The sequence below is a fragment of the Cervus canadensis genome, chromosome 1 (assembly GCF_019320065.1).
Source record: "Cervus canadensis isolate Bull #8, Minnesota chromosome 1, ASM1932006v1, whole genome shotgun sequence".
NCBI classification, from domain to species: domain Eukaryota; kingdom Metazoa; phylum Chordata; class Mammalia; order Artiodactyla; family Cervidae; genus Cervus; species Cervus canadensis.
Window position 1 is genome coordinate 27461525 of NC_057386.1, and position 25154 is coordinate 27486678.

General features: G+C 41.9%; 2 protein-coding genes across 22 annotated transcripts in view; one reads left to right on the forward strand and one right to left on the reverse strand.

The window, feature by feature from the left end:
- Nucleotides 1–15227, reverse strand: part of NCOR1 (nuclear receptor corepressor 1) — a 116361-nt gene extending 101134 nt beyond the window's left edge. For 16 of the 19 annotated variants that reach the window (XM_043473236.1, XM_043473308.1, XM_043473197.1 and 13 more), the window contains exon 1: nt 14233–14377. The gene's annotated coding sequence lies outside the window, so the exon portion shown is untranslated. Of the gene's footprint in view, nt 1–14232; nt 14378–14823; nt 14946–15203 lie in introns of those variants that run through there. The other 3 variants (XM_043473254.1, XM_043473150.1, XM_043473158.1) reach the window with 2 other exon arrangements.
- A 72-nt stretch (nt 15228–15299) lies between these two features.
- PIGL (phosphatidylinositol glycan anchor biosynthesis class L) overlaps nt 15300–25154 on the forward strand; it is a 47316-nt gene continuing 37461 nt past the window's right edge. For all 3 annotated transcript variants that reach the window (XM_043473388.1, XM_043473389.1, XM_043473385.1), the window contains exons 1-2: nt 15300–15537; nt 23570–23669. In XM_043473388.1, the coding sequence (XP_043329323.1) occupies nt 15300–15537; nt 23570–23669 (338 nt within the window). The remainder of the gene's footprint in view (nt 15538–23569; nt 23670–25154) is intronic.

Here is a 25154-nt window from a genome sequence, read left to right on the forward strand (position 1 = left end):
TATTTTTAAATAAATATCTTTTGAATTTCCCCATTTTAATAGCTAATATGGTAAATGTCAACATATATAATCCACACAAGCAAAAGCTCTTTGGAGTCGCAAGTAATCTTTACGGCTGTAAAAGGAGTCTTGAGACCAACAAGTGTGATGATCACTGGCCTAGTGAATTAGGTCATCTTCAGATTGACTAACAGAGCTACAGAGGTGGGTCATGCCAGGTCCCTGCACTCCTTCTAGAGACCCTGGCCCTGTCAAAGTGTGGCTTCAACCCAATGTTTATGTCAAGTGAACTACTCTATGGGGCCAGGGTTGTACCAATCAGGTTCCCCTCCAGGTATCTGAACTGAGAAGGTCAGTTATTGCAAAGTGGTCAGAGTGGGAGTGAAGAGGAGCCAAAGCACGTGTCAGTTAAGAGAGGAGCAGCCTAGACATGGGCCAGAACAGGATGCAGAGAGCAGGGGTGCCCCTGAGACACACCAGGAACTGCCTCTGACACTGTGCTCCAGAATCAGCTCCCAGGAGGAGGTACTGTGCTTCTTTCCTTCTCCCCGGATTCCTGTTCAACTGCCTACGTAGTCTCACAGTGAGTCCTCTTTGTTTAATACAGGTGGAGTAGGTTTTTACATCTTAGTATCACAAGATCTCAACTTAAGTCCCAAAATAACTACATAAACCTTGGAATACTCTAAATGTCACGTCCATCAACTGATGAGGAACTGATAGATAAAATCGGGTATATTCACAAAAGGGATTATTATTCTGCCACGAAAAAACAAAGCATGATATACGCTATAGCTTGAACAAACTGAAACACAATGCTAAGTATAAGACACCAATCATAAATGACTGTGATTCCCTTCATATGAAAGTCCATAACAGCCAAATCTATAGTGACAGAAAGTAGATTAGTGGCTGCTTAGATATACTGAGATGTATATACAATAGGAAAAAATGATCACAACAGAAATATAAAACATGAAAACATGATAGAATTATGGGATTAACAAAAGAAATAAAATTAATGAAGTCATCCTGAATAATGACAAGAAAAGTAAAACAAATTGGCAAAATATTAAAAAAAATAATAATGCCTAGTGTTGGTTTGGAGGAAAATGTACTGTTTTACAACATGTGTTGGTAAACTGGGTACAGATTGCTTTCTAAAGAAGAATAGCAATTTGTGCAGTATCAGCCCTGAAAACATGCACATTCTCTACCACAGCAACTCTGCAACTCGGCTTGTAGGAATTCATTTGGTTATTCAATAGACATATCCAAGATGAATGCTTGAGGCGGCTTCTTAAGAAGCCGTCCTAAATATACAAGAGCTTAGAAAACTGTAAGAAGTTTAACTAATGAGGGACTTTTCCTGGTGTTCAGTGGTTAAGAATTCTCCTTGTAATGCAGGAGAAGCAGGTTTGATCCCTAAACAGGAAACTAAGATCCTACATGCTGCAGGGCAACTAAGACCATATGCCTCAAAGAGAGAGCCCACCTGCTGCAGAGAGTGCGCCACAACCAAGACCTGACACAGTCAAAAATGAGTATTTTTTTTTTAAAGTTTAGCTAATGAAAAATTTTACTTACAACATGACACAAAAAAGTTCTTATAAATGAGAACATTTTGCTTTATAAAAGTATAATTTGTATACACTGCTACCACTTGATTTCTCATGTATGTCTATCATATCTTCACAAGAATGTAAGGCTAAAGGTAGAAACGCCATGTATATATTCAGCAAACATCCACTGAGCTGTACACTCTGTATGTCAACACGGCTCTAGACGCAGGCACAGAATGTGACCAACACAGGCATCTTATTTTGAGGAGACACAGACACTAGGTAACCACAAGCACTATGATAAAGTGTTATAAATAAGACAGGATTGGAGAAGGGGAAGGGAGACATGTCTGGCAGGTAAAAAGTCAGGATGACCACATGCCCCAATTCTCTGAGACACCCAATTTACAACTACTGTCCCCGTGCAGTTATTAACCATGTTCCATTTCCCTCTCAAGACTGTTCCAGTTTGGGTAACACATTATATTCTAAGATGACTTTTGAGCCCAAGCCTTGAAAAGACAAGAGCATTCAGTGGAGAGAAACTATAGAGAAACCCTAAAGCAAAGCGAGGAGGCAGAGGAAGAGTGAGGGAGAAGGTGACCGAGGCCATGGGGTTCTGCTGGCCATGTGTGTGACCGTCACGGTACAAACATTTTCTTTTGGCCTTCCCAACTTGTTTCATCTTTCCGAAGACCTTTTCTACCTCAAATTTTAAAAATATTCTTCTACATTCCCCTCTTACACTTTCTTAATTTTCAAAAATACATTCATGCTCCTTAATCATCAGAATGGGTCAGAAGACAGCAAGAGCCAGCTGATTGCTTCCTACCTGCTTCCGCCAAGGTCCAAGGCACGAAAGTTAGAAAATCTAAGAATTGGGAGGTTTTCAGGTTTACCCAACTAACACTGATTTTTTACAGATAAGGAATCTGAAAGCACAGAGAAATTAAAAATTTCTCTATATCACAATCATCAATTGCAAAAAAGGGAGAAGCTAGTGTTTCCTGTGATGCTTTTTCACAGGGAGTGAGCTACTCTGAGGAGCTGAGATGTATGATAAGACCACGCTCAAGACCACCTGGCAGCGCTCTCCTCCTATACACCTGCACTTACCAGCAGAAGGGGAAAAACCAGCCAGGGACAGGGGAGGTTGCTCTGGTTTTGTTTTGGGAAATATCTATTATATGCATGATCTCAGAGTTTCTCAAAGTACCATAGAATAGAGAGGGGAAAATCTCCTTCTCACCCCTGTCCCCAGCCTCTACTCAGTTCTCTTCCCAGAAGGCAACCAAAGTTAGTAGTTTCCGGAGTCTGCTTTACGAATGCCTACGCACACTTTGCCCTCTACGTAAGTGGAACCATGGTGGATATGTAACTGTCCAATATTTTGCTCTCATTACATAAGATCTTAACACATCTTGACAATCATTTTCATGAGTTCATAAAGACCTTCATTCTTTCTATTGCTGTAATGCATTTCACTGTATGAATGTTCACAAATATTTTGTTTTACAAGTAATTCTGATCTGCACCCCTGGCTTATGAGATGTCTCTGAGCTCTCCTTCCAACTCAGACATCCGAAGTAAATAAAGCTACAAATGGAATGGAGATGCAAAAGGAAAGATCTTAGCTCAAGGTCATCCAAACCTTTTTCCAACAATGGCTTACATGACGAGAAATCTATGCTGTATGGTGTTGTTTTGAAGTTGTTTTGTTTTAATTTCCAGCAATGGTGAGTCCTGAGTACAACAGACACTCAGATGTATGTAAAATAATTGGTCCATGTTTCCCTTTTATCATAACCAATCCTTTGTGACGTCCTAGTTTTCCGATGTGGTTTCAGTGAAGTTTAACTTGTAATACTTTAAAAATAAAGTCAGTTACTATCGACCCAACACAGGTGGGTAACAGAACACCAATAAAGCTAGAGATTAGCCCTTACCGGATACAAATTTACGGGTCAAACGGGCCCCACCTCTGGTCACAAGAACTGCAGCTTGCAGCCTACTATGAGCTGGCCTCCTTCCTCAAAACTGATCCATGAGATGTACAGCAATAGTTCAGACCTTTTTGTTTTTTAACCAGCACTGTCTCCTCAAAACCTTACATGGACGCCAAATGTATAGAATACCCAAAGAAGAAATACTTGGATTCAAGGAGAACTGGGAAACTAGGTCTCTTTTCAGCCTCCTCACCCCCGTCCCGCCTCTGACCCTCACTCCAGTCCTGGCTCACCAAGACACCTTCCACAGAACACTTGACAGTGTGCAAACAACTGAAATAAAAGAATCTGGTTGAAAGTGAAGGCTAAAGGGGAAGGGAAAACCTTAAATGGCAGTTTCCAATTTTAAGCTCAGTTCCTAGCTTCAAAACTCTTTAACTCAGTTACACGCTTGATTCATGGACTGTAAAAATTCTGTGAAATGTTTAAGAAACCTGGTCAAGGTTTTATGTGCAATTCCCTCATATCAATACACTTAATTGTATTTTAGGGTGAAAATAAAACTAGATATCATTGTGTAAGTGACAGAAGTGCATTTTATCTGAATTTTAGAGAGAAACTTAGAACTAGCCTCCAATATTTCGAAAACAGGTAATAAAATACAGTAAAATGAAGTCAGTTTATTTAAATTTCCTTTGAATCTTCCCATACTAATGTAATAAAGACACACACTCACAAACACAAAAATTGACTCAACAGGAAACTTATCTTGCAAAACAAGATTTCAAATGCAATCCAAAAAAAAAAAAATCCCTTCTCCCCAGGAACTCCTGGCTTTTGGCCTACAATCTTTGCATAACCAAAACGTACTTGGATAGGTTTTCAAGGTGGCCTCGGCTATCTTGGAAAAAGTGCTAAAAATATACCTTGCTGTGGCAGGACTGCAGACGCCTCTTCAGATGAGCAAGAATGACTTCACCAAGGGTCATAACAGAGGTGAAATTCATATTTCACCAAAGCAGATAAAGGGCCCCGTAACGTACACAATTCAATTTTTTTTTTTTAAAGATCAAATAACACTTTCTGATACAAAAGTGTGGCAGAGGAGAATGACCTCTATGACACCACAGATGCTGATACTAAACTGAGGTAAATTAGGTATCACTGATTCTCACAAAGCAGCTCAGCTCAGTCCAACTCCAAATGCGCATTAGGCAAGGAGAAGCTAAGATGGCCCCCTGGGGTACCCAACTACCTCTGAGAAAGCCCATCTGAGCCTATCTCTCCAGCCTCCAGGACAGAAGACAGCTAGAAACCATCCCAGTGAGCTCTGTCATTGGTCTAAGATCAGAGCGGTGCCCAACCGAACAAGATTTCTCCTGTAAAATAATCTAGAACATTCTTCCCTCTAGGGAAAGGGGGAAATGCCATTAACATGGTGTTTTATTTTTGGCCTCTCTGACATAATGACATCTCACCTGGAAGACAGATGAAGAGGAGCTAAAGAAAAAGACCTTTTAGTTTAGACTACCCTGTGCCCAATAAAGTAGGGCACTGAGAGGAACACGTTAATATGGGCATAATCATTTCATTAATCTTAGATTCCAGATGTTCAATAAATATTTCTCAAATGAAAACACCACTACTCTATCCCTACCAAGGCGAGAAGGGAGAAGGTTCCCCAGACAGTGAGCGGCAGGAGACAGCATAGGGGAGCTAAGGACTCTGCTATGTGGCTGCACTGTACTGACCTAATTCTCTAAATTGACAACATTCACTCCTGCCATGAAAATGAATATATTTCAAAGTCAAAATGGACAACTATTTGCAACCCTCTCCTCCATTAACACAAAGAACAGAGGTTTGAGGTAAGATGCTTTCACTTTAACTTTAGCTGCTTGACCAGGATTAATCAAGGTGACAACTCTGAAGGAGAGTAATAAAGTGGCCACTTATCAAGTCCTGTTGCATCGCAGGCAGAGCACTAGGAGCAGCGAGCATGCACTCACCTAAATCACAAGCTCCATGATTCTCCTGAGTGAGGCTCTGGCGAGGCTGAGGAGCTTCCCCGAGACAGTTTCCTATCTCAGGGTGATCTTAAAGATCATGTTTTTTGCTGCCTCCCCTTAAGAGAGGCTGTAAAAGTTAGGAAGCAACACAAAACAGGGCTAACGAACAGACAACTTCTAAGGTAGATACTAAAAGAAAGTAGGGTAAATGAAAAACTGACTTAAATGTGCTGCTGCTGCTGCGAAGTTGCTTCAGTTGTATCCGACTCTGTGCGACCCAATAGACAGCAGCCCACCAGGCTCCCCCATCCCTGGGATTCTCCAGGCAAGAACACTGGAGTGGGTTGCCATTTCCAATGCATGAAAGTGAAAAGTGAAAGTGAAGTCGCTCAGTTGTATCCGACTCTTAGCGACCCCATGGACTGCAGCCTACCAGGCTTCTCAGTCCATAGGATTTTCCAGGCAAGAGTATTGGAGTGGGTTGCCACTGCCTTCTCCGTAAATGTACTGAATTCTATACAAAAAAAAAAAGCCACAAACAAAAAATAAACAAAACCAGAGACCTGTGAAGGTAGCGGCCATCTCGTCTTCTCCCACATGGCTCCCCACCTAACAGTTCTTTCTTAGCTCTCAACACACCCACTCCAACAGCATGCCCACTCCAACAGCAAGTCATGCCCCCACCCACAGCCTCCCAAGCTTCTCCAGCCCCACTACCCCCAGTCTCATCTCCTGCTGCAGAAACTCCTAACTGGACTTCCCACTTCAACACTTTCTCCACTCAAAAAGCCAAATGTCAAAAAAAAATAAAAATCTATATGTCTTTTAAACCATCAATCAGAACATGTCACTCTCCTGCTCAAGACTCCTTGGGGGCTGCCATGCACCACAGACAGAACCGGAACTCCTCACAGTGGCCCAGGAGCCCCCGCTGACTGGCCTCTTCCTCCCTGACTGCTCAGGAGGCTGAAACTCAAGCTTCCCTCCAGCCTCTCACTGGTGCCAGGCCCAGTCTTGCCTCAGCCCTTTGTCCTTCTGTACTCTCGGCCTGGAATGCTCTTCCTGGCTCGCCGTGGGGCCTGAGACTCCTCAAACTTAGGTCTCAGTTTCAAATGCCATCTTCTCAGAAAGGCCTATCCCAGCCATCCTCCAGTTACCCTTTTGTTCCTTTATAGGCTAATCATAATCTGAAATGCATTCATTTGTTTTACTTCCCCCACTAGAATATAAACTCTTTGCTTGATTCCTTACTACATTTGTCGGACAAAAGAAATAAGAAATATGCAAACTTATTTGAAGGAAAATTTGAAAATCTACTGAAGAACATAAGTCATCTGAATAACAGGATAACTCCTATAACAGGAAGTACACAAGGTGTCAACTTTCCTAAAATTAGCCCATGAACTCAATACTGCCAATCACTATTCATAAAAACCTCAGCAAGATTTCTTTTTGAACTTCACAGAATGATTCTAAAGTTCATCCAGAAGAATACACAGACCAGAACTATCAAAGTCTGGGGGAAAAAAAAAGAGCAATGAACAGATGACTAACCCTATCAGTATTAAAATTATAAAATAGTAATTTAAAGAATATCATAACGTATAACAAGAGACCAAGAAAAAGTTCTAAGTATATTTAGCAAATGATAAAAGGCACAAATCTAGTAAATGGGGCAAAGGCTGGGTTATTCACCAAATGGTGCCGACACAACTGGTTATTTCAGGGAAAAAAAATATACACACCTCCTATCCCCCCCAAAATATATGTCTACCTCATTTCCTATACTACAAATAAATTCCAGATGGAGCCCCAAAATTCAAAGTTTAAAAAAAAAAAAGGAAAAGAAAAGTGAAGAGAAAAAGAAACCTTAAAAAATTAAAATCTGAGGACTTGTTTTAGAAATGCAAAAAGGTATCCAGTCAAGTCTTCCTCTCACTCACATGCCTCTGTCACTTAGCTCTCCTTCCTACAACAACCAACAATACCAGTGTCCTGGGTTTTCTTTCATAAACATTCTATGATATAAAAGCAAATATGTATCCATTAGTTTTCCTCTTTAAAACAAGCAATGGCATACTAGACTTAATACTCCTCACTTTGCTTCTTCAGTTTAATAGACCGATGAATATTTCAAATCTTAGAGTGAGGAAGGTCTAAGTAGAGCATGAAACCCAGAAATTGTATATAGACCAATGATGAAGATATTCGTCTTGTCCCAGTCTCTACGCTAAATGTCATTTACATTATCTCCATTTCATTCCACAAACAAGGAAATTAAGGCGTTCAGAAGTTAAGTGATGTGCCCAAGATCACAGAAGCAGCACAATCCCAGCTGGTTATACCTGACTACAGAAAACTACAGATAACACTACAGAATACTACAGATAATAATACTTACTACACAATACTGCATCGGGCTATACCTGACTACAGAATACTACAGAAGGACGGCTGGGGGGTAGGGCGTATGCACAAATACAAAAAATGTAAACACCCTAATACGTAAAGAACCCTTCAATCTGAAAAACACCAATAGTCCAACCAAAAAATAATCAAGAATAAAGGGAGATAATTTCTAAAAGAAATACAACTCCCTCCACTTAAAAAGTGTTCAACAACAATAGTGATTGATAAAAGGCCAATCAGAATCACTTTTTTCCCCACTTCTTAAATTGACAAAATGTTTTAGAGTAATTTTCAGTGCTGGTCATGGTCTAGGGCATGCCATATATTGGGACAACATCCATCCAGAGCTACATTGTTCATCTAACTGCAACTCCACTTTACAAATTTCTGCTACAAAGCTTATTTGCACAAATACACACTCACACAAATAATTCACTACAGCTTTGTTTTTCTGACAAAAGTGGCCATAAACTGATTAAACAAAGTGAAAGTGTTAGTCACTCGTGTCTGACTCCTTGTTACCCCATAGAGTGTAGCCCTCCAGGCTCCTCTGTTGGTGGAATTCCCTAGGCAAGAATACTGGAGTGGATTGCCATTCCCTTCTCCAGGGGATCTTCCCGACCCAGACACTGAACCTGGGTCTCCCACATTGCAGGCAGACTCTGTACCATCTCAACCACAAGGGAAACCCACCTGTCTTCTTTCATAAGTGGAATACTATGTAGCTATTAATGACAAAAGTAGCTCTAAAAACATCAACTAGGAACAGCAGAAGAGCAATATTAAGGTCTCATAATATAGAACATTACATACACGTGGGGAAAAAACCTGAAAGAATACACAACACTTAGCAAATTACATCTAGAAAGTGATGCTTTCATTTTCTTTATATCTTAAAACTTCCATGTTGAACTTCTGTAAAAATAATGTATTTCTTATAATAAACAGAAAAGACTTCAAAATAACATATCCTCCTTCACTCATTAAAATGGTTCTGTGTAAATAGAGTAACTTCTCCTTCCACCCCTCCCCTCTCCTGCTCAGTTTATGCCCCACCCCCATTCACAGACACACACCATTAATGGACTACACACTCCCTACTTCTGGCATATTTACACTGTGTGTATTTAGGCTGTAACTCCTAGAAAGCACAAGCTTTGGTTTCATTTCAAATACATAAAAGTCATTGTTATTCAAAGCTGAATTAAAAGAACTTAATCAAAAGTAATACAAAATTAAATGACTTTGAAGTCATGATGATTACTACTTAAAACAAAAGTTTCAAAATTATATGAATCCATATGCTATTGCCAAGGGAAATGAACTGCCAAAAACAGACTACTGACTCTAAACTGTGCCTGACAACAAAAATGTGAAAACAGCTTATCAGTTAAAGTATGGGAGGGAGGTGCAATCTATAATCATAAAGGTGACCATCCTAACAAGTCAAATTTTCCTAGAAAAATGTAACCTCAATTTATTCTGATTTAATTTTGGTTTATTTATGTATAATTGAGTAATCTTAACTCTTCTCTTCCTTCTATCTTGACTAATCTACTCAAAAATTTAATTTTTGACATAAAATTAATCAAGTAGTATTCTTTCAAAGAGATCCCTTCAAAAGGGATTTTATAATAATCCTGTAAACCCACCATTCCTACTTCACATTTTTTCCCTAGCACCAAAACAACTCAAAAATTTCCTGCATATTTAAGTTAACACATTTTGTGTCATTATCTGGACATACAAATCATCTGAGATGAACTGATTCCCCACTTACTCTTTCTCCCAAGAATCCAAGTACACGGAGAGAAATTTTTTTTTTTTAAGAAATGTTTTAATAATAATTCACTGATAACACATGTTTTACCTGACACCGGTGAGTTTCTACCTGATTATTAATTTCCAAAAACTATTCATCATCAAGTTCCCACATGTGTATATCCACCAGCTTCTACAACTGCACCAAGTAACTCTAGGCTCCTCCTTATGCATTCAGCAGATTCCTACTACACCTTTCCAAAGAACAGAGAGTTATTCTGGGAGTATGGGCAGAAGAAGGATCAAACAATAAGTGAGACACAGACATGTCCACAAGGGGCTTATGGTCTACTCTACTGAGGATTAAATGGACATGTATATAAGTAACTATGATGTTATGACAGAGGTATAAGTAAAGTATTTTCAGACCAAAAAAAGTCATCTTCAGGTAAGAGGGAGGAGCAAGGAGACTTCCTGGATGAAGTGGTATGTGATAAAAACCTCTCAAAAAATCAGCAGTATATAGATGTGGTAGTTTGGAAGTGTAAGGTAGGGAAAAAGCATTATGGAAAAAGCACAGAATGGGAAAAAAACAACCCTTCTTAATGCAACCCAAAATAGACATATTATTTAACAGCCCAAATGGAATTTAAAACACACACACACACACATATCATGCTTCAGTATTCATGTGAGGACATTAGTTTGAAAAGAAAACTATGCCTTTTTTTTTTTTTCAAATAAATTTTATGGCATGAGTACCTATAGAAAACTAACATTAAAAAAAAAAAGAAAACTAACATTATATATGAAGTTTTTCAACAGGACATTTAAAAAGACAGTTCATGTTCACACTATTTACCTACACTTTCATATTAACTGAAGCGTCACATACTTAAAAAAAAGTAGCAGTTTGAAAGTAAAGCAAGCAATAACTGATACATAATCTAACCTATCAAACTGTGTCTCTAAACCACTGGCATAATAAAATTTACATCACTTTAACACTTAAATTCCATGAAATGTCAGTAAGTCCAGATAACCTTAAAGGCATTTTTGTTTAAGAAGATATTCATAACAGATTAAAAATGAAACTAGTAATTCCCAGTGATCATATTATTGACATAGATCAATATCAACTTTTTTCAAACTATATTTTCAATTCAGTATCTCAGCTGAGTGACTGACCACTCATTCCCCAGCCCACCCCCTAATTTTTGTTTTCAGTTGTATCAACCATCACACTGAATCATCCCCTGATGATACAGTGTGACAGCAGGAGCTACTCTGGACAGCCAAGGACTGGATTCTACTGCTGGCCAATAGCAACAGTTCAGGCCAGATCTGTTTGATTCACTGACCTTCAGTATACTCACCAGTAAAACACAACTGGTTAACCTACATGACTCTATGTTCTATAATTCTATAAATAATGAGCATTTTGTTTTAACCAATTTAGATTTGTCTTTGAGATTACTATCAAGTGACCATAACAGTAGCACACATAAAGAATAAACCTGAAAAAAAAAAAAAGAAGAGTAAACCTGAAGAATACACCCGCCAACACTCTCATGGCTTTGTATGCTCTCATTTTCACATTCAAAGAGGAAATCCCCTTTCCCCCAAAAAAGTATGTTGTATCTGAAAACAATCCAAGTAATATCCAAGTAATATTTTGACCACACAAGCTTCTGGGATAGAAAATGGTAGAAGAGTAAAAATATTCAAGGAAAACCACCACCACAAGAATACCAAAATAAAAAACAGATGTTCTACATACAGTTATTGCTACATGACAGAAGCTCTGGTAGCTTTTCAATACTCCTAAGAAGTTCTGAGAGAAAAACAATGTTTTCTTAACCTTCTCTCTGAATGTACTTTTGCATCCTGAAACCTGAAGAGGACAAAGTATCAGACATTCTATAGACTGAGTTCTTTGTGCACATAACTGATCAGGTCAACTTTATACTTCTATAGCACTTAGCAACATGCCCTGAACATGAGGCACGCCACACCAGCTGAACAAGTGAATGAACGACACACCACAAGATAAGTCCATACATAATAAATTCTGACCAACCTTTACTACTTCTTTGTACCGCATTCCAGTAAAACCCAATCTCTGAAGTAAATGAACACATGGAAATATCTAAGTATTCGAGATCGCTATCATCCTCAAACATCAGTTAAGAATTTGAAATTTCAATTAAGACATTACAAAATACAATTAAAACTGAGTAACAAACACAAAAAAAAAACTGAGTAAGAAATAGCCTGACATTAACCTACATCAATCCCTGGCTTATTTAAAAGCCTCTACTTTCTCCAGAAGATAGAAATGGCAAAACAAACTCTCCAATCCACAAAATTTAGAAGGAAAAAAAGCTTAGAAAAACTTGATTAATCTGTACTTACTTAGCCTTGGAACAAATTTTACTCAATTAAATTCAAAGAAAGATAGCTAATTTTTAGCATTCTACGCTTTTTCAAAAAAATAGGCGGGCAGGCCAAACTCTTACGTTTTACTATATGATGATTAAGTCCCGCAAGATGAGTTAAAAATATTTATTCCTCAGAAGTCATGAAGAGAATCACAGCTACAGAGACCTGTGACAGCAGATCAGCAGGTGTACTCCATAAGTTGTAAGTTTTAACTGTGAACACAATTTTCTAATTAGAATACAATGTTCATCCACTCAATAAACATTTGCAATGTCAATACCCTCTGGCAGTGCCTTAAAGTCAGAGAAGGGCTTCTCTTGTCCTCAAGAGGAGATAAGACAAGTAGGTACCTAAATGCAAGGCAGAAAGAATAAATGCCAGGCAGAAAGAATAAATGCCATGAGAGATGCACAGATAAAGCATTTCAGAAATGAAGAGGGAGCTGTTACTCTCACAGAGAAATATTACCTTTTTGATCTTTGTAAAGCAATTTCACAACTATTAACTCTCCTAGGCTCACAACAGCAACCTAGGAGAGCGGATATTTTCCTACTAGCATAGATGAGGAAACTGAAGCGGAGAAAGGTTGATCCTGTTCCAAAATGACACATAGTTAAAGACAAATCAGGACTCTTTGTATTATATTTTCTCTGGGGGAGGAGTTCAACATATGGCAAGCCTTTTGTAAAAGGAAAGAGTATTTTCGTATTGCAAGTAATCATATCCTTATGTATGTATGTGCATATTATTTATATACATGTGTGTGTTAACCTTGATTTCCATTAACAGGTGTGCTTAAAGCACAGCAAAGCAACTGTGTACTATAAATATTAAAATAAACAAACTTCCACTGGATTTTAACAGAATAAGCAAATAAAAACAGTACTTCTTTCTGCAACAACTTGTGAAATAATAAGATTTCTTCCGTAATTTTTACCCATGTCTAAATAATATTCTAAAATTGGTCTGCTCCTGAGACCAGGCACGTTGGTTCTGCCAATAATTATCTTTAAGGATACATCACATTTTCGAAAACTATTAAATAATGCCATCAACTCTTCAGCTATCCAAGGGAGAGTCACGTGTGACGCATCAGCAGCAGCTATTGATCAAGACATGCTGAACGAATGAATGAATTATTTGCAGGCATTTTAAAATCCCTGGCCTGTTGCTCTCTACGCAACGTTCTGCCTCTCATCACTGCCTCACCAGGGTGCACGCAAGGCATGTAAATTTCAATACAATTAGGATCTAATTAGGGAAGCAAATCTGATGCAGGTGAAAATGCTAATCCCAAAGATTAGAATTACCCACACCGCCAAACCATGGTTAACTCTGTAGAAGCGGGACTGGAGCCTGCAACGTCGGTGAAAAGAAAACTGACACTTTGTAAGCAAATACTTTTACTAAATATCACTTATGCCCACTCACACCTTTAATATACGACTATACCCCTAATCCGGTTAATTCAAAGAATTCTGTCTCCTCGCCACTAAGACTGACCTCTCAATGATAGTTTCTTGAATCCCTCTCCCCTCCAAAAGAGAATCCACGTTAAACAGCCAGGGTAAAAGCCAGAAGGTACCGGGTTCCCATCTCCGCCGTCTCCCCCGCCCTCCCTTCGCCATTACACCCCAAGCGGTTTGGTCGCAAAGGTGAACTAGTTTGCTCTTCACGCACTTGTCCACCGCTGTCACCCACCCTGACCCCTTGCACACTCGCGGGCGGCCACCAACTCCGCCCCGGAGGAAGCGCGGGCCGCCACCTGCGCCGGCCCCACCCGCCGCCCCGGCCCGCGCCGCCTCGGGCCCCGCAGCCCCCTCCCCGCAGGACACCCCGGGCGCCCCGGCCCGGTCGCAGCCCATTCTTCCTCCAAACTCCAGCAGCCTCCCCCACTCGCCCGGCCCCGCTCCCCGCCGCGCCCCGCTCGTCCGGCCGCTGAGGGCAAGAAGCCCTTGGTTGGGCGGGTCCCAAGACGCCGGCCCAGCGACGCCCCTCGCGGGCCGGGAAGGCGCCCCGGCGGCGGGCGCCCCCGAAGTCCTCGGCGGCCCCGAGTGAGCGGCGGCCCGGAGGCCGGGCTGCGGGCGCCAGGCCTACACTCACCGGGAGCGGGCGGAGCGCGGCGGCCGGCGCGGCCCCGGGCCTGAGGGGCAGGACACAGCCCCGCGCGCGGCCCTGCCCGGGCCCTGGTCGGCGCGGCGAGCCGGGCGCTCACTCCAGCCGCCGCCGCCGTCGCCGCCGCTGCTGCTTCGCCACCTCGACCGCCATCTTGACTCAACCCCTCTCCTCCCCCCCGGCCCGGCGACCGCGGCTGAGGCGGCTCCGGCGCCGGCTCCTCCTCCTTCCGGAGGCTGGCAGGCCGACTCCCTCCTCTGGCCGAGCTTCCCGAGTTGCCCGCGTCCGGCCCCCTGGCATCCCGCCTCGGTCCGGCGGCGGCGGCCCCAGCGCGAAGCCATCGCGCCCGGGTCTCCCCGCGGGCGTGGGAGAGGAAAGGACGCGGTCCTTCGAGCTCGGGCTGCCGGGGGCGCGCGGCCACCCAGCCGCTGCTTCTCGGGCTCGGGCTGCGTTCGCAGCGGGCCTCCCTGAAACACCGCGCGCGGCCGACCCGCCCGTGATGCCAGCCCTCCCTCCGAGGATCCCGGGCCCCCGCGCCCGCCAAGTGCGCTCTCGGCCTCACGCTCCCAAGGAACTGACCGGACGGGCCTCGCCACCGCATACTGTTCCTTTAGAGAAGCCGCCACTCCACATCCCACAATTAGGGAGGACAAACCCAGTCGGTGTCCACCCGGATAGTTACGAGAAAGCCTGGGTTTTAAGAAACGAGTGATTAAAAGGTGACGTGAAGAGAATTCGCACTCAAGAGGTTGGGGGTTCTTTTCAGACGCTTCCCCTTAAGTACTGTGTGGACGGCAAGGGGGTCGCTCAGCTCTAAAGCGAAGCAGGCACGAGAGCTCGTAAAGGCCGCGTAAAGTAGCGAGAGCCCGTGAAGAGGGCCTGGGAGGCGTCCGTGTCCGAGCACACAGCCCTACGCTTAAAGCCTCCGGCCGTTGGAGAAGCCAGCGGGACGGACTTACACTCGGAACGGGGTTTCCGCGAGCTCGGTTTTCCCGCCGGAGTCGGCCCGGCTGCAGCCTCCCTGTCTGCGCAGGCGCAGTTTCTCCTCTGGGGCCATGGAAGTGGCGGCGCCGCTTCTGTGTCTGGCGGCGACTGTCCTGGTATGGGGCGTCCTCTGGGTTTGGGGCTCCTGGGAGCGAGTGACGAGGCCGGAGCAGGCTGGCCTGCCCGGAGGCGGAAGCCGGACACTTCTGGTGACGGCGCACCCCGACGATGAAGCCATGTTCTTTGCTCCCACTATTCTAGGCTTGGCCCGCCTGCGGCATCAGGTGTTCCTGCTCTGCTTCTCCGCAGGTAGGAGGCTGTAGGCGGGGCGCGGGGACTCGGGGCGGCGGAGATAATTCAGGCTCCGGCCTGTTTCAGTTGGCTTCTTACCGAAGAGGTTTCTGTCGTAGGCGCCAGGCGAATGAACACACTGAAGGACCCTTCCCTGGGCCGTGAATCCGTGATCCCAGCCCGGTACGGCTTCCCGGGGTGGGGGCACGTGGGCCGCGTGTGAGCCGGCTCCCCGCTGCCGCGATTGGAGAGCACGAGAGAACTGCTCCCATTTGCTTCCGATAAATACCCACATCTGCGCTGGGAACTGTGGCTGTAATCAGTATTCTGTGGAACCTTTTCATTCACAGGAGGGCCAAGAATAACGACCAAACAGAATCTAGGCCGTGTCATGACTGCTCAACTCTTCATTCTGTGCTAGAAACATGTACATGTCAGACCGAGGGGAGAGCCCATTAGACTAGAAAGTAATCTTACAGGTCGTTTTAGCGTTCAACTCGACCCAGCTTTCACTGAAGGGACCGTTCAAAGAATGAATTCTCCTTTACCGTACAGAAAATATGGGATGAGAAACAGAAGTTGACCATTATGCTGGATTATGGTGATAATTGCAAAGCTGTATAAATGAAATAACTAAACTGTACATACACAGTGGGTGAATTTGATGGTGTGTAAAAACCATACCTCAATAAAGCTGGTTGTAACATGCCCAATGAGCTCTTTTCCCATTTGGTTGTGTTTCATACCAGTTCTTTTTCTATACAGATTTTTCTCAATAAGCATGTTTATATGATTTATCACAGAATATTACTTTGTCATTAATTTCTTAAATATTTATTAAAAACTTATGTGTAATAATCACTATTAAAATGGGCAGGGAACTTCCCTGGCAGTCCAGTGGTTAAGACTACAGGCTGCCAATGTAGGGGGTGCCGGTTCCATCTCTGGTCAAGGAGCTCAGGTCCCACATGCCAAACAGCACGGCCAAGAGATTAAATAATGATAATAATATATGGCCAAAATCCAGAACACTAACATCACTAAATGCTGGTGAGGATGTGGAGCAAAGGAATTCTCACTCACTGTTGATGGGAACACAAAATGGTGCAGTCACTTTGTGAGGAAGTTAGTTTGGTAATCTTTTACAAACCTAAACATACACGTATCAGCAATAACCCTCCTTGGTATTTATCCAAAGAAAGTGAAAACATGTTCACCCAAAAACCTACACCCGGATGTTTATGGCAGCTTTATTCGTAATTGCCAAAACATGAAAATAACCAAGATGTCCTTTAGTAGGTGTGTGGATAGACTGTGGTCCATTCAGACAGTGGAATATTAGAGCTAAAAAGACATGAGCTGTCAAGCCATGAAAAGAAACAATCTTACATGCATATTACTAAATGAAAGAAGCCAATCTGAAAAGGCTTTGTACTGTATGACTCCACCTATGTGACAATCAAGAAAAGGCAAAACTGTGGAGAGAGTAAAAAGTGGGGATCAGGGGCTGGGATGGGAGACAGGATGTATAGACAGAGCACAGAGGATTCTTAGGGCAGTGAAAATACTCTGATACTATAATGATGGATACATGCCATTATATGCATGCTTATTCACTAAGTTGTGTCTGACTTTTTGCAACCCCAGGGACTGTGGCCCGACAGGCTTCTCGGTCCATGGAATATTCCAGGCAAGAATACTGGAGTGGGTTGTCATACTTTTCTCCAAACCCACAGACTGTACAAGACCAGGAGTGAACCTAATGGAAAGTGTGGACTTCGGGTGATGATGGTGTGTCAGTGGAGGTTCACCAGTTGTAACACATGTACCATCCAGTGGGGGATGCTGCTCATGGGGAGACTGTGGATGTGTGGGGCAGGGAGTCTATGGGAACTCTCTGTATCTTACCTTTAAGTTTGCTGTGAGCCTAAAACTTCTCTTAAAAAAGTCTTGACTAATTTTTTTCATTAAAAAAAAAATCTATCTGCTAGGATGTATACTCTGCCCTGGGAATAAAACTGAAAACAAGTTAGGTAAGGAACACATCCTTCTGAAACTTATAAGTTAAACATTTATCCATATTGATTAGAACTAGGTATATAGCCTTTTAAATGGTTTCATAGGGATAAACCTTAATTTGTTGTTTAGTCGCTAAGTCGTTACCAACTCTTTTGCAACCCCATGGACTGTAGCCCGCCAGGCTCCTCAGTCCATGGGGTTTCCCAGGCAAGAATACTGGAGTGGGTTGCCATTTCCTTCTCCAGGGGATCTCCCAACCCAGGGATAAAGCCCTCGTCTCCGGCATTGAGCCCCCAGGGAAGCCTTTTAGTTAGTCATCCCTTCAATTCAGTTTAGTCACTCAGTCGTGTCCAACTCTTTTCGACCCCATGGACTGCAGCAGGCCAGACTTCCCTGTCCATCACCAACTCCTGGAGCTTACTTAAACTCATGTCCATCGAGTCGCTGATGCCGTCCAACAATCTCATCCTCTGTTGTCCCTTTCTCCTGCCTTCATCAAGGTCTTTTCCAATGAGTCGGTTCTTCACATCAGGTGGTCAAAGTATTGGAGTTTCAGCGTCAGCATCAGTCCTTCCAATGAATATTCAGGACTGATTTCCTTTAGGATTGACTGGTTGGATCCCCTTACAGTCCAAGGGACTCTCAAGAGTTTTCTCCAACACTAATACCACAGTTGAAAAGCATCAATTCTTCGGCGCTCAGCTTTCTTTATGGTCCAACTCACACATCCATACATGACTACTTGAAAAACCATAGCTTTGACTAGGCAGACCTTTGTTGGCAAAGTAATGTCTCTGCTTTTTAATATACTGTCTAGGTTGGTCATAGCTTTTCTTCCAAGGAGCAAGCATCTTCTAATTTCATGGCTGCGGTCACCATCTGCAGTGATTTTGGAGCCCAGGAAAATAAAGTCTGTCAACTGTTTCTGTTGTTTCCCATCTATTTGCCATGAAGTGATGGGATGCCAGGATCTTATTTTTCTGAATGTTGAGTTTTAAGCCCACTTTTTCTCTCTCCTCTTTCACTGTCATCAAGAGGCTCTTTAGTTTTTCACTTTCTGCCATAAGGGTGGTGTCATGGGCATATCTGAGGTTGTTGACATTTCGCCTGGCAGTCTTGACTCCAGCTTGTGCTTCATCCAGCCCAGCATTTTGCATGATGTACTCTGCATATAAGTTAAATAAGCGGGGTGACAATGTACAGCCTTGATGTATTCCTTTCCCGATTTGGAACCAGTCTGTTGTTCCATGTCCAGTTTTGTTGCTTCTTGACCTTCATATAGATTTCTCAGGAGGCAGGTCAGGTGGTCTGGTATTCACATCTCTTTAAGAATTTTCCAGTTTGTTGTGATTCACACAGTCAAAGGCTTTGGCATAGTCAATAAAGCAGAAGTAGATGTTTTTCTAGAACTCCCTTGCTTTTTTGATGATCCAACAGATGTTGGCAATTTGATCTCTGGTTCCTTATTATTGTATGTATATTTAGAAGTTTTTTCCCCCCAGTTTATCTCTATTACAAATAACCTCTTTATTTATACTTCTTGCTTTGATTAACATTTTTTCCCTCAAAAAATTTTTTTATTGGCAGTAAGATTAAACCATTTTTCATATATAATGAGAATTTCAATCTAAGCACTTTTCTCAGTTTGTTCTATTAAAGATATTAATTGCAAATAGATGCAAGTAATGGTCTCTCTTTTTTTTGCTTTTAATTTTATGTTTTTATCAACTATGGAAATCAAATTAAGCAAAATTTTGAGATGGTTGAATTTTATTTACAAAGTATTATAGGTACAGGGGATTCTTTACTAAATTTCTTTTTGTTTTCTAGTAGGTTGAGGCTGAAAATTAAAATTTTTTCAAATGAAAAAATATAAGACCTACCAGACTCTTGACACATGCTGATATATCAGTATCTATATTGTTGTCTTTCATTGTTTCCTCTGAATCTAAATTTCTTTGTAATTTTTAAAATTACTTTTTAAAATCCCCAACTCATTGAAAAAATGTATGGATTAAACATTAGCCACCTTCCTGATTTATTCTAACCTGAAAAGCAGGAAGTTAATAACTTGTTATATAACATAATGAAAGCTGTAACTGCATGACAGAGAAAATACTGTGGACCCAAAATGGGGAAAAGCGTGAATTTTCTTTTCACAGAGTTGGATTAAGGAAACTTTGAAAAGCTTTTCTTTTGAGCTGGTCTTTTAAAATAGGACTTAGGTTCACAGAAAGTAGGGCAAGTCATTCAGGGCAGTCATTCAGAGAAATAGTAAAAACATAAGTAAGTCTGGGACTCATTTGAATGATTCATTCTAACTACATCTCCAGTTCTAAGGGGTAGGGAGAAGCAGGGAAAAAAATGTATCTTATTAGTGGCTCATATAATCCTCTCAGCAATCCTATGATAGGCATTAAATACACAAAATGTTACACATGTATATAATTTGTTCCCCCTCCCCCCTTTTTTTTAACTATGGAAACTAAATCACAAAAAAGTAACTTAACCAAAGTGAAGAGCTAGGATATGGAGGAACCCAGAACCCTTTGGGTCTTTCCAGTTCTGAGCCATTACACCCAATCTGCCTCACACATCTTGTTGCTGTGACAGTTAAGGAATAACTCATTTGATGCCCAGTGTATCTTCCAAGAAATACCAGTTCATCAAGCTGCTATTTTAAAAAGTTAATAACTTGACCCGACAAGTTTAGGGAACTTAATCAGATATGCTATCCCCAACCCCCCCACTTTAAAGCTGTATAGTCCTTGTTAGACTCTCAACATCTCGGTGAAGTCTTGCTATAAAAAGTCCTATTTAATTTTGTTTAGTTCAGCATTTCTCCAATTTATGTAACCACTGAGCTGTTTGTGTGCTCAAGTCCGCCTGACTCCTTGAGGCCCCACGGACTGTAGCCCCCCAGTCTCCTCTCTCCATGCAATTCTCCACGCAAGAATACTGAAGTGGATTGCCATGTCCTCCTCCAGGGGATCTTCCCAGCCAGTCTCTTGTGTCTCCCTCATTGGCAGGTGGATCCTTTACCACTAGCGCCACCTGGGAAGCCCAACCACTGTATATTCATATACAAATGGAAGAAAGCCACAGTAGATAGTAAGGTGTGGTAAAATACATTTGGTGGAGAATTAGCACAGACAGTTCTGTATTTTAGAAAGCTCGTTCCAGCGGAATATGGAGGACAGTTTGGAGGGAAAGACTGGTTCTCCCCATCAGGAAGTGGAGCGTGCTTCTCTCCTTGAACCTGGATATGACTTGTGACACCCTATTGTCTGCTCACAGGGTGCACTGTTCTGGAGGGTCCCAGCCACTTACTCCACCGAAGTGCCTGCATGTTTACCAGACCTAGTGAAAACGCCTAAAATGCTTTCTGACTTCAACTCCCTAACCCCTTCTATGTTCCTCAGTTCAAACATAAAGCAATAAAACCAGCTCTCCAAGCAGTTTCTCACAACCAATAATCAGAGTCAAATGTGTTCAGCCTCAGACATTAGGAATCACATCACTAGTGTGAGTTAGGCCCTTAGTACCAAAGATAAGTAACCTTGAGACAAAATGGGAGAGGGGAACCTAAAATATGATGACTGTCACAAAATTGACAATTTCTGTCTGACTCAGAAATTTGTGATGAGGACAGTAAAATGAAGTTGTCTGGAGTCTCTTGGGGGTTAATCCTTTTGTCGATACAACATAGCGACTGTCTCCTATCTGGGTTCAAAGAGTTCAAAACTCGCCCTAGAGGAACCCCTGCAGCAGTGGAAAGGTTTCACTTGGGAGTTTCTGAGTTTTCTGGAACAGTAAGCAGAACCACTCTCCACTCACTAGGGGCCTCATGAGTGCCTGCAGGGTGCTGACACCAGGACTGAGACCGAGGCTTTTAAGGTCAAAGACATTTAGGACTTAATCATCAGATCCCAGAGGAGAGCTCATCCTTCTGAGCAGAACACTGGAAATGATTACTTGCCAGGGAAAAATAGCAGAAGGCATACCTGTGACTGATTCACATTGATGTATGGTAGAAACCAGTGCAATATTGTAAAGCAATTATCCTCCAATTAAAAAAAGAAAATAGCAGAAGGCTTCCCAGAGGGATTGGCAATTGATCTGGATGATGACGGTGGATTGTAATTCAGAGGGAAAGGAGAGGAAAAGGGGGAATGTAAAGATAAAAAAGTCAAGGAAAAGGGAGATTAACTCTGAGAACCAAACCAGGCGGATGTGTATTATCACATAATCTTCAGGAAAGCCTCAGGAGAAGGCCATCATTCCCACTTCACAGCTGGAGAAACCATGGCTCAGGAAAGTTAACTAGCATAAAGCAATTATCTGCTGGAGAGTTGGATTGAGGGGTGCAGCAGCCAGAAAACTGCTCATGAGTACAGTTTGTGTGCTTAGCCGCTCAGTCAAGTCTGAGTCTGTGACCCCATGGACTGTATCCCACCAGGCTCCTTGGTTCATGGGATTCCACAGGCAAGAATACTGGAGTGGGTGTTCCCTTCTCCAGGGCGTCTTCCAGACTCAGGAATCGAACCTGCATTTCCTGCACTGGCAGGTGTATTCTTTACCACTGAGCCACCAGGGAAGCCCGAAATGCAATTTAGTGGTACCAAAATGTCACTGTAAGTTATTTGTAAGGATACAGAGCAGTTACTTACCAGAACTATTATTGGGAAGTATAGTGTATGTGTCGGGAAAATAAAGAATTCATGAGCTATTCAGGGTGCTGATGTGGTCCAGATCCCCAGAGGCATGCTGGAATAGCTGGTTATCAAACTCCAAAGGAGGATATTTTCCTAACACACTCAGGAATGGCAGCCTTTTTAAGTGTTTAACAGATATTTGAAGACTATCAATTTAAAGGGGCCCAAATGACATATACCCAGACAACACTAATTCAAAAAGATACATGCTAGGAAAGATTGAAGGCAGGAGGAGAAGGGGCTGACAAAGGATGAGATGGTTGGATGGCATCACTGACTTATGGACATGAGTTTGAGTAAGCTCCGGGGGTTGGTGATGGACAGGGAAGCCTGGCATGCTGCAGTCGATGGGGGTCGCAAAATCGGACACAACTGAGCGACTGAACTGAACTGAACATGCACACCTGTGGTCATAGCAGCACTATTCACAATAGCCAGGACGTGGAAACAACCTAAATGACCCAAAGAGGACTGGATAAAGACAATGTGGGAAATATATACAATGGAAGTTACCCATAGAAAAGAATGAAAAATGCCATTTACAGCATCATGACTGGACCTAGAGATTATCATACTAAATGAAGTAAATCAGAGAAAGACAAATACCACATGAAATCACTTATATGAGGAACCTGAAATATGGCACAAATGAATCTATCTACAAACCAAAACATACAGACATAATAGACTTGTGGTTCCCAAGGAGGAGGGAGTTGGGGGATGGAAGGACTAGGAGTTTTGGGATTCACTAGAGGTAAACGATTACATACAGGATGGATAAACAACAAGGTCCTACTGTATAGCAGAGGGAACTGTATTCAGTATCCTGTGATAAACCATGTTGGAAAAGAATATAAAAAAGAGAATGTCTATATGTGTATAACTGAGTCACTTTGCTCTACAGCACAACATTGTAAATCAATTATACTTTGATTTAAAAAATAAGATTAAATAATAGGCCCAAAAGAATAGTATGTCCGGATACCCTACTTGTTCTGAGTGGTTACGGAAGAGTCAGTCCTAAATCTGCTAACTACAGAGCCAGTACGCAAAGCCTGTAGCATGCAGTTGAAACACAGACTGGCAGACAGACAGACGTATGGATAGACAGAAATGGAGAAGAATTCAATGGTGATTAAGAAGACTGTGCTTCACAGGTGTGTCTGACAGTAACCCTAGTGTTGTGTTTCTCCAACTTTTATCACCACCACAAAATTTTCAGATAGTTTAAATCCTTTTGGGAACAAGATGAGAATGAGTGGACAATAGATCTCCACTGATAAAGAAATCGACCACCATGTATTTGTTATCCTCAGGAAATTACTACAATCAAGGGGAGATCCGTAAGAAGGAACTCTTGCAGAGCTGTGATGTTCTGGGGATTCCCCCCTCCAACGTAATGATTATTGAAAACAGGTAAATGTATCTTTTAACAATGTGGAAATTCAGTGGCAATAAATACACAGTGGTACACTGAAAAGACACAAAAAAACTCATGTGGGTGGGTAAGAACATTCTTATTTAAGAAGTTACCCAGATATAGTTTCACATTTGTTTTCAAGTGACAGTATAACGCAAATGAATTTTTTCAACTTCTGTTCAGATTTTGTCTTAAGATAGCTACTTCTTTAATCTTTAAAATAAAATTATAAAATATGTCAGAAGTGTAAAGAACAGTATTATGAACCCTCACATGCCTGTTGTCTAAGGCCAGTAATTATCAAGCCTTTGCTATGTGTGCATCTATCCCCATATAATATCTTTTGTGTGTGAAGTTTTAGGGGCTATTTTGCAGTTATAACTTAGCTGTGTTTTTTCTTTTTATTGGAGTATAGTTGATTTACAATGTTGTGTTAGTTTCTGCTGCACGGCAAAGTGAATCTGTTATACATATACACATATCCACTCTTTTTTCAGATTCTTTTCCTATATAGGCTATTACAGAGTACTGAGCAGAGTGCCCTGTGCTGTATAGTAGATCCTTATATATTTTTATATAATGGTGTGTATATGTCAATCCCAGTCTCCCAATTTTTTCCTCCCGTGTATGAAGTATTTTAAAGAAAACCCAGCCATCAGGTTATTCTACCTTATGTACTTAGGGATAGATCTCTTAAGAAGGTAGACTTTTTTTTTCATGCAGCCACAACGTCATTAGCAACCCATCAAACAAAACTGATAGTAATGGCAATTCCTTGGTTTCAAAATGGACACCCAGTCCATTTTGAGCTGCTTTGAGTAGCTCAAAAGTGTCTTTTCACAGTTGGTTTGTTCAAATCAGGGTATAAACAAAGTGCCCACACTATAGCTGGTTGATATGCTTCGTATCCCTTCCCCCTCCCAATGTCATTGATTGTTGAAAAAATTGAGTCAGTCGCCATGTAGAAAGACTTGTCTGTCTACTTCTCGTGGTATTGCCTCAGTGGTTGTTTTAGCCTCTGTATTTCTTGCAAACTGGAAACGAGCACTAACTTTCAGGGACCAGAAGCCGTACCATATCCACCCCATTCCATCATTTCAGGAGACGTGTACTGTCTCACTTTCAGTGATCCTACAATCAATTGGTGAGTTTACGTGGTAACAACCATTCCTTTTCATTGTAAAGACCCACATCAACCTTTCATGTAGTGCTTTCATGATTAGGAATCATTAATTAAGTAGAGATTGCAAAATGGTGAGTCTCTAAACATCTCCTGAGTTCCAAATATACCAGCTATAATTCTTCTATAAAGCAGAACTTTATCAACTGGGGCTATTTAGTTACCCTGATATATATAGTTTGACTCCAAAAGACAAGCTAAAATGCTTCTTTCCCTTTAGTCGCCATTTTCAGAATAGAAGTTGATCCCCTACGTAACTGCACCAGTAATCAGTTATTTGTTGGTTTGTTGGATGGGGCAC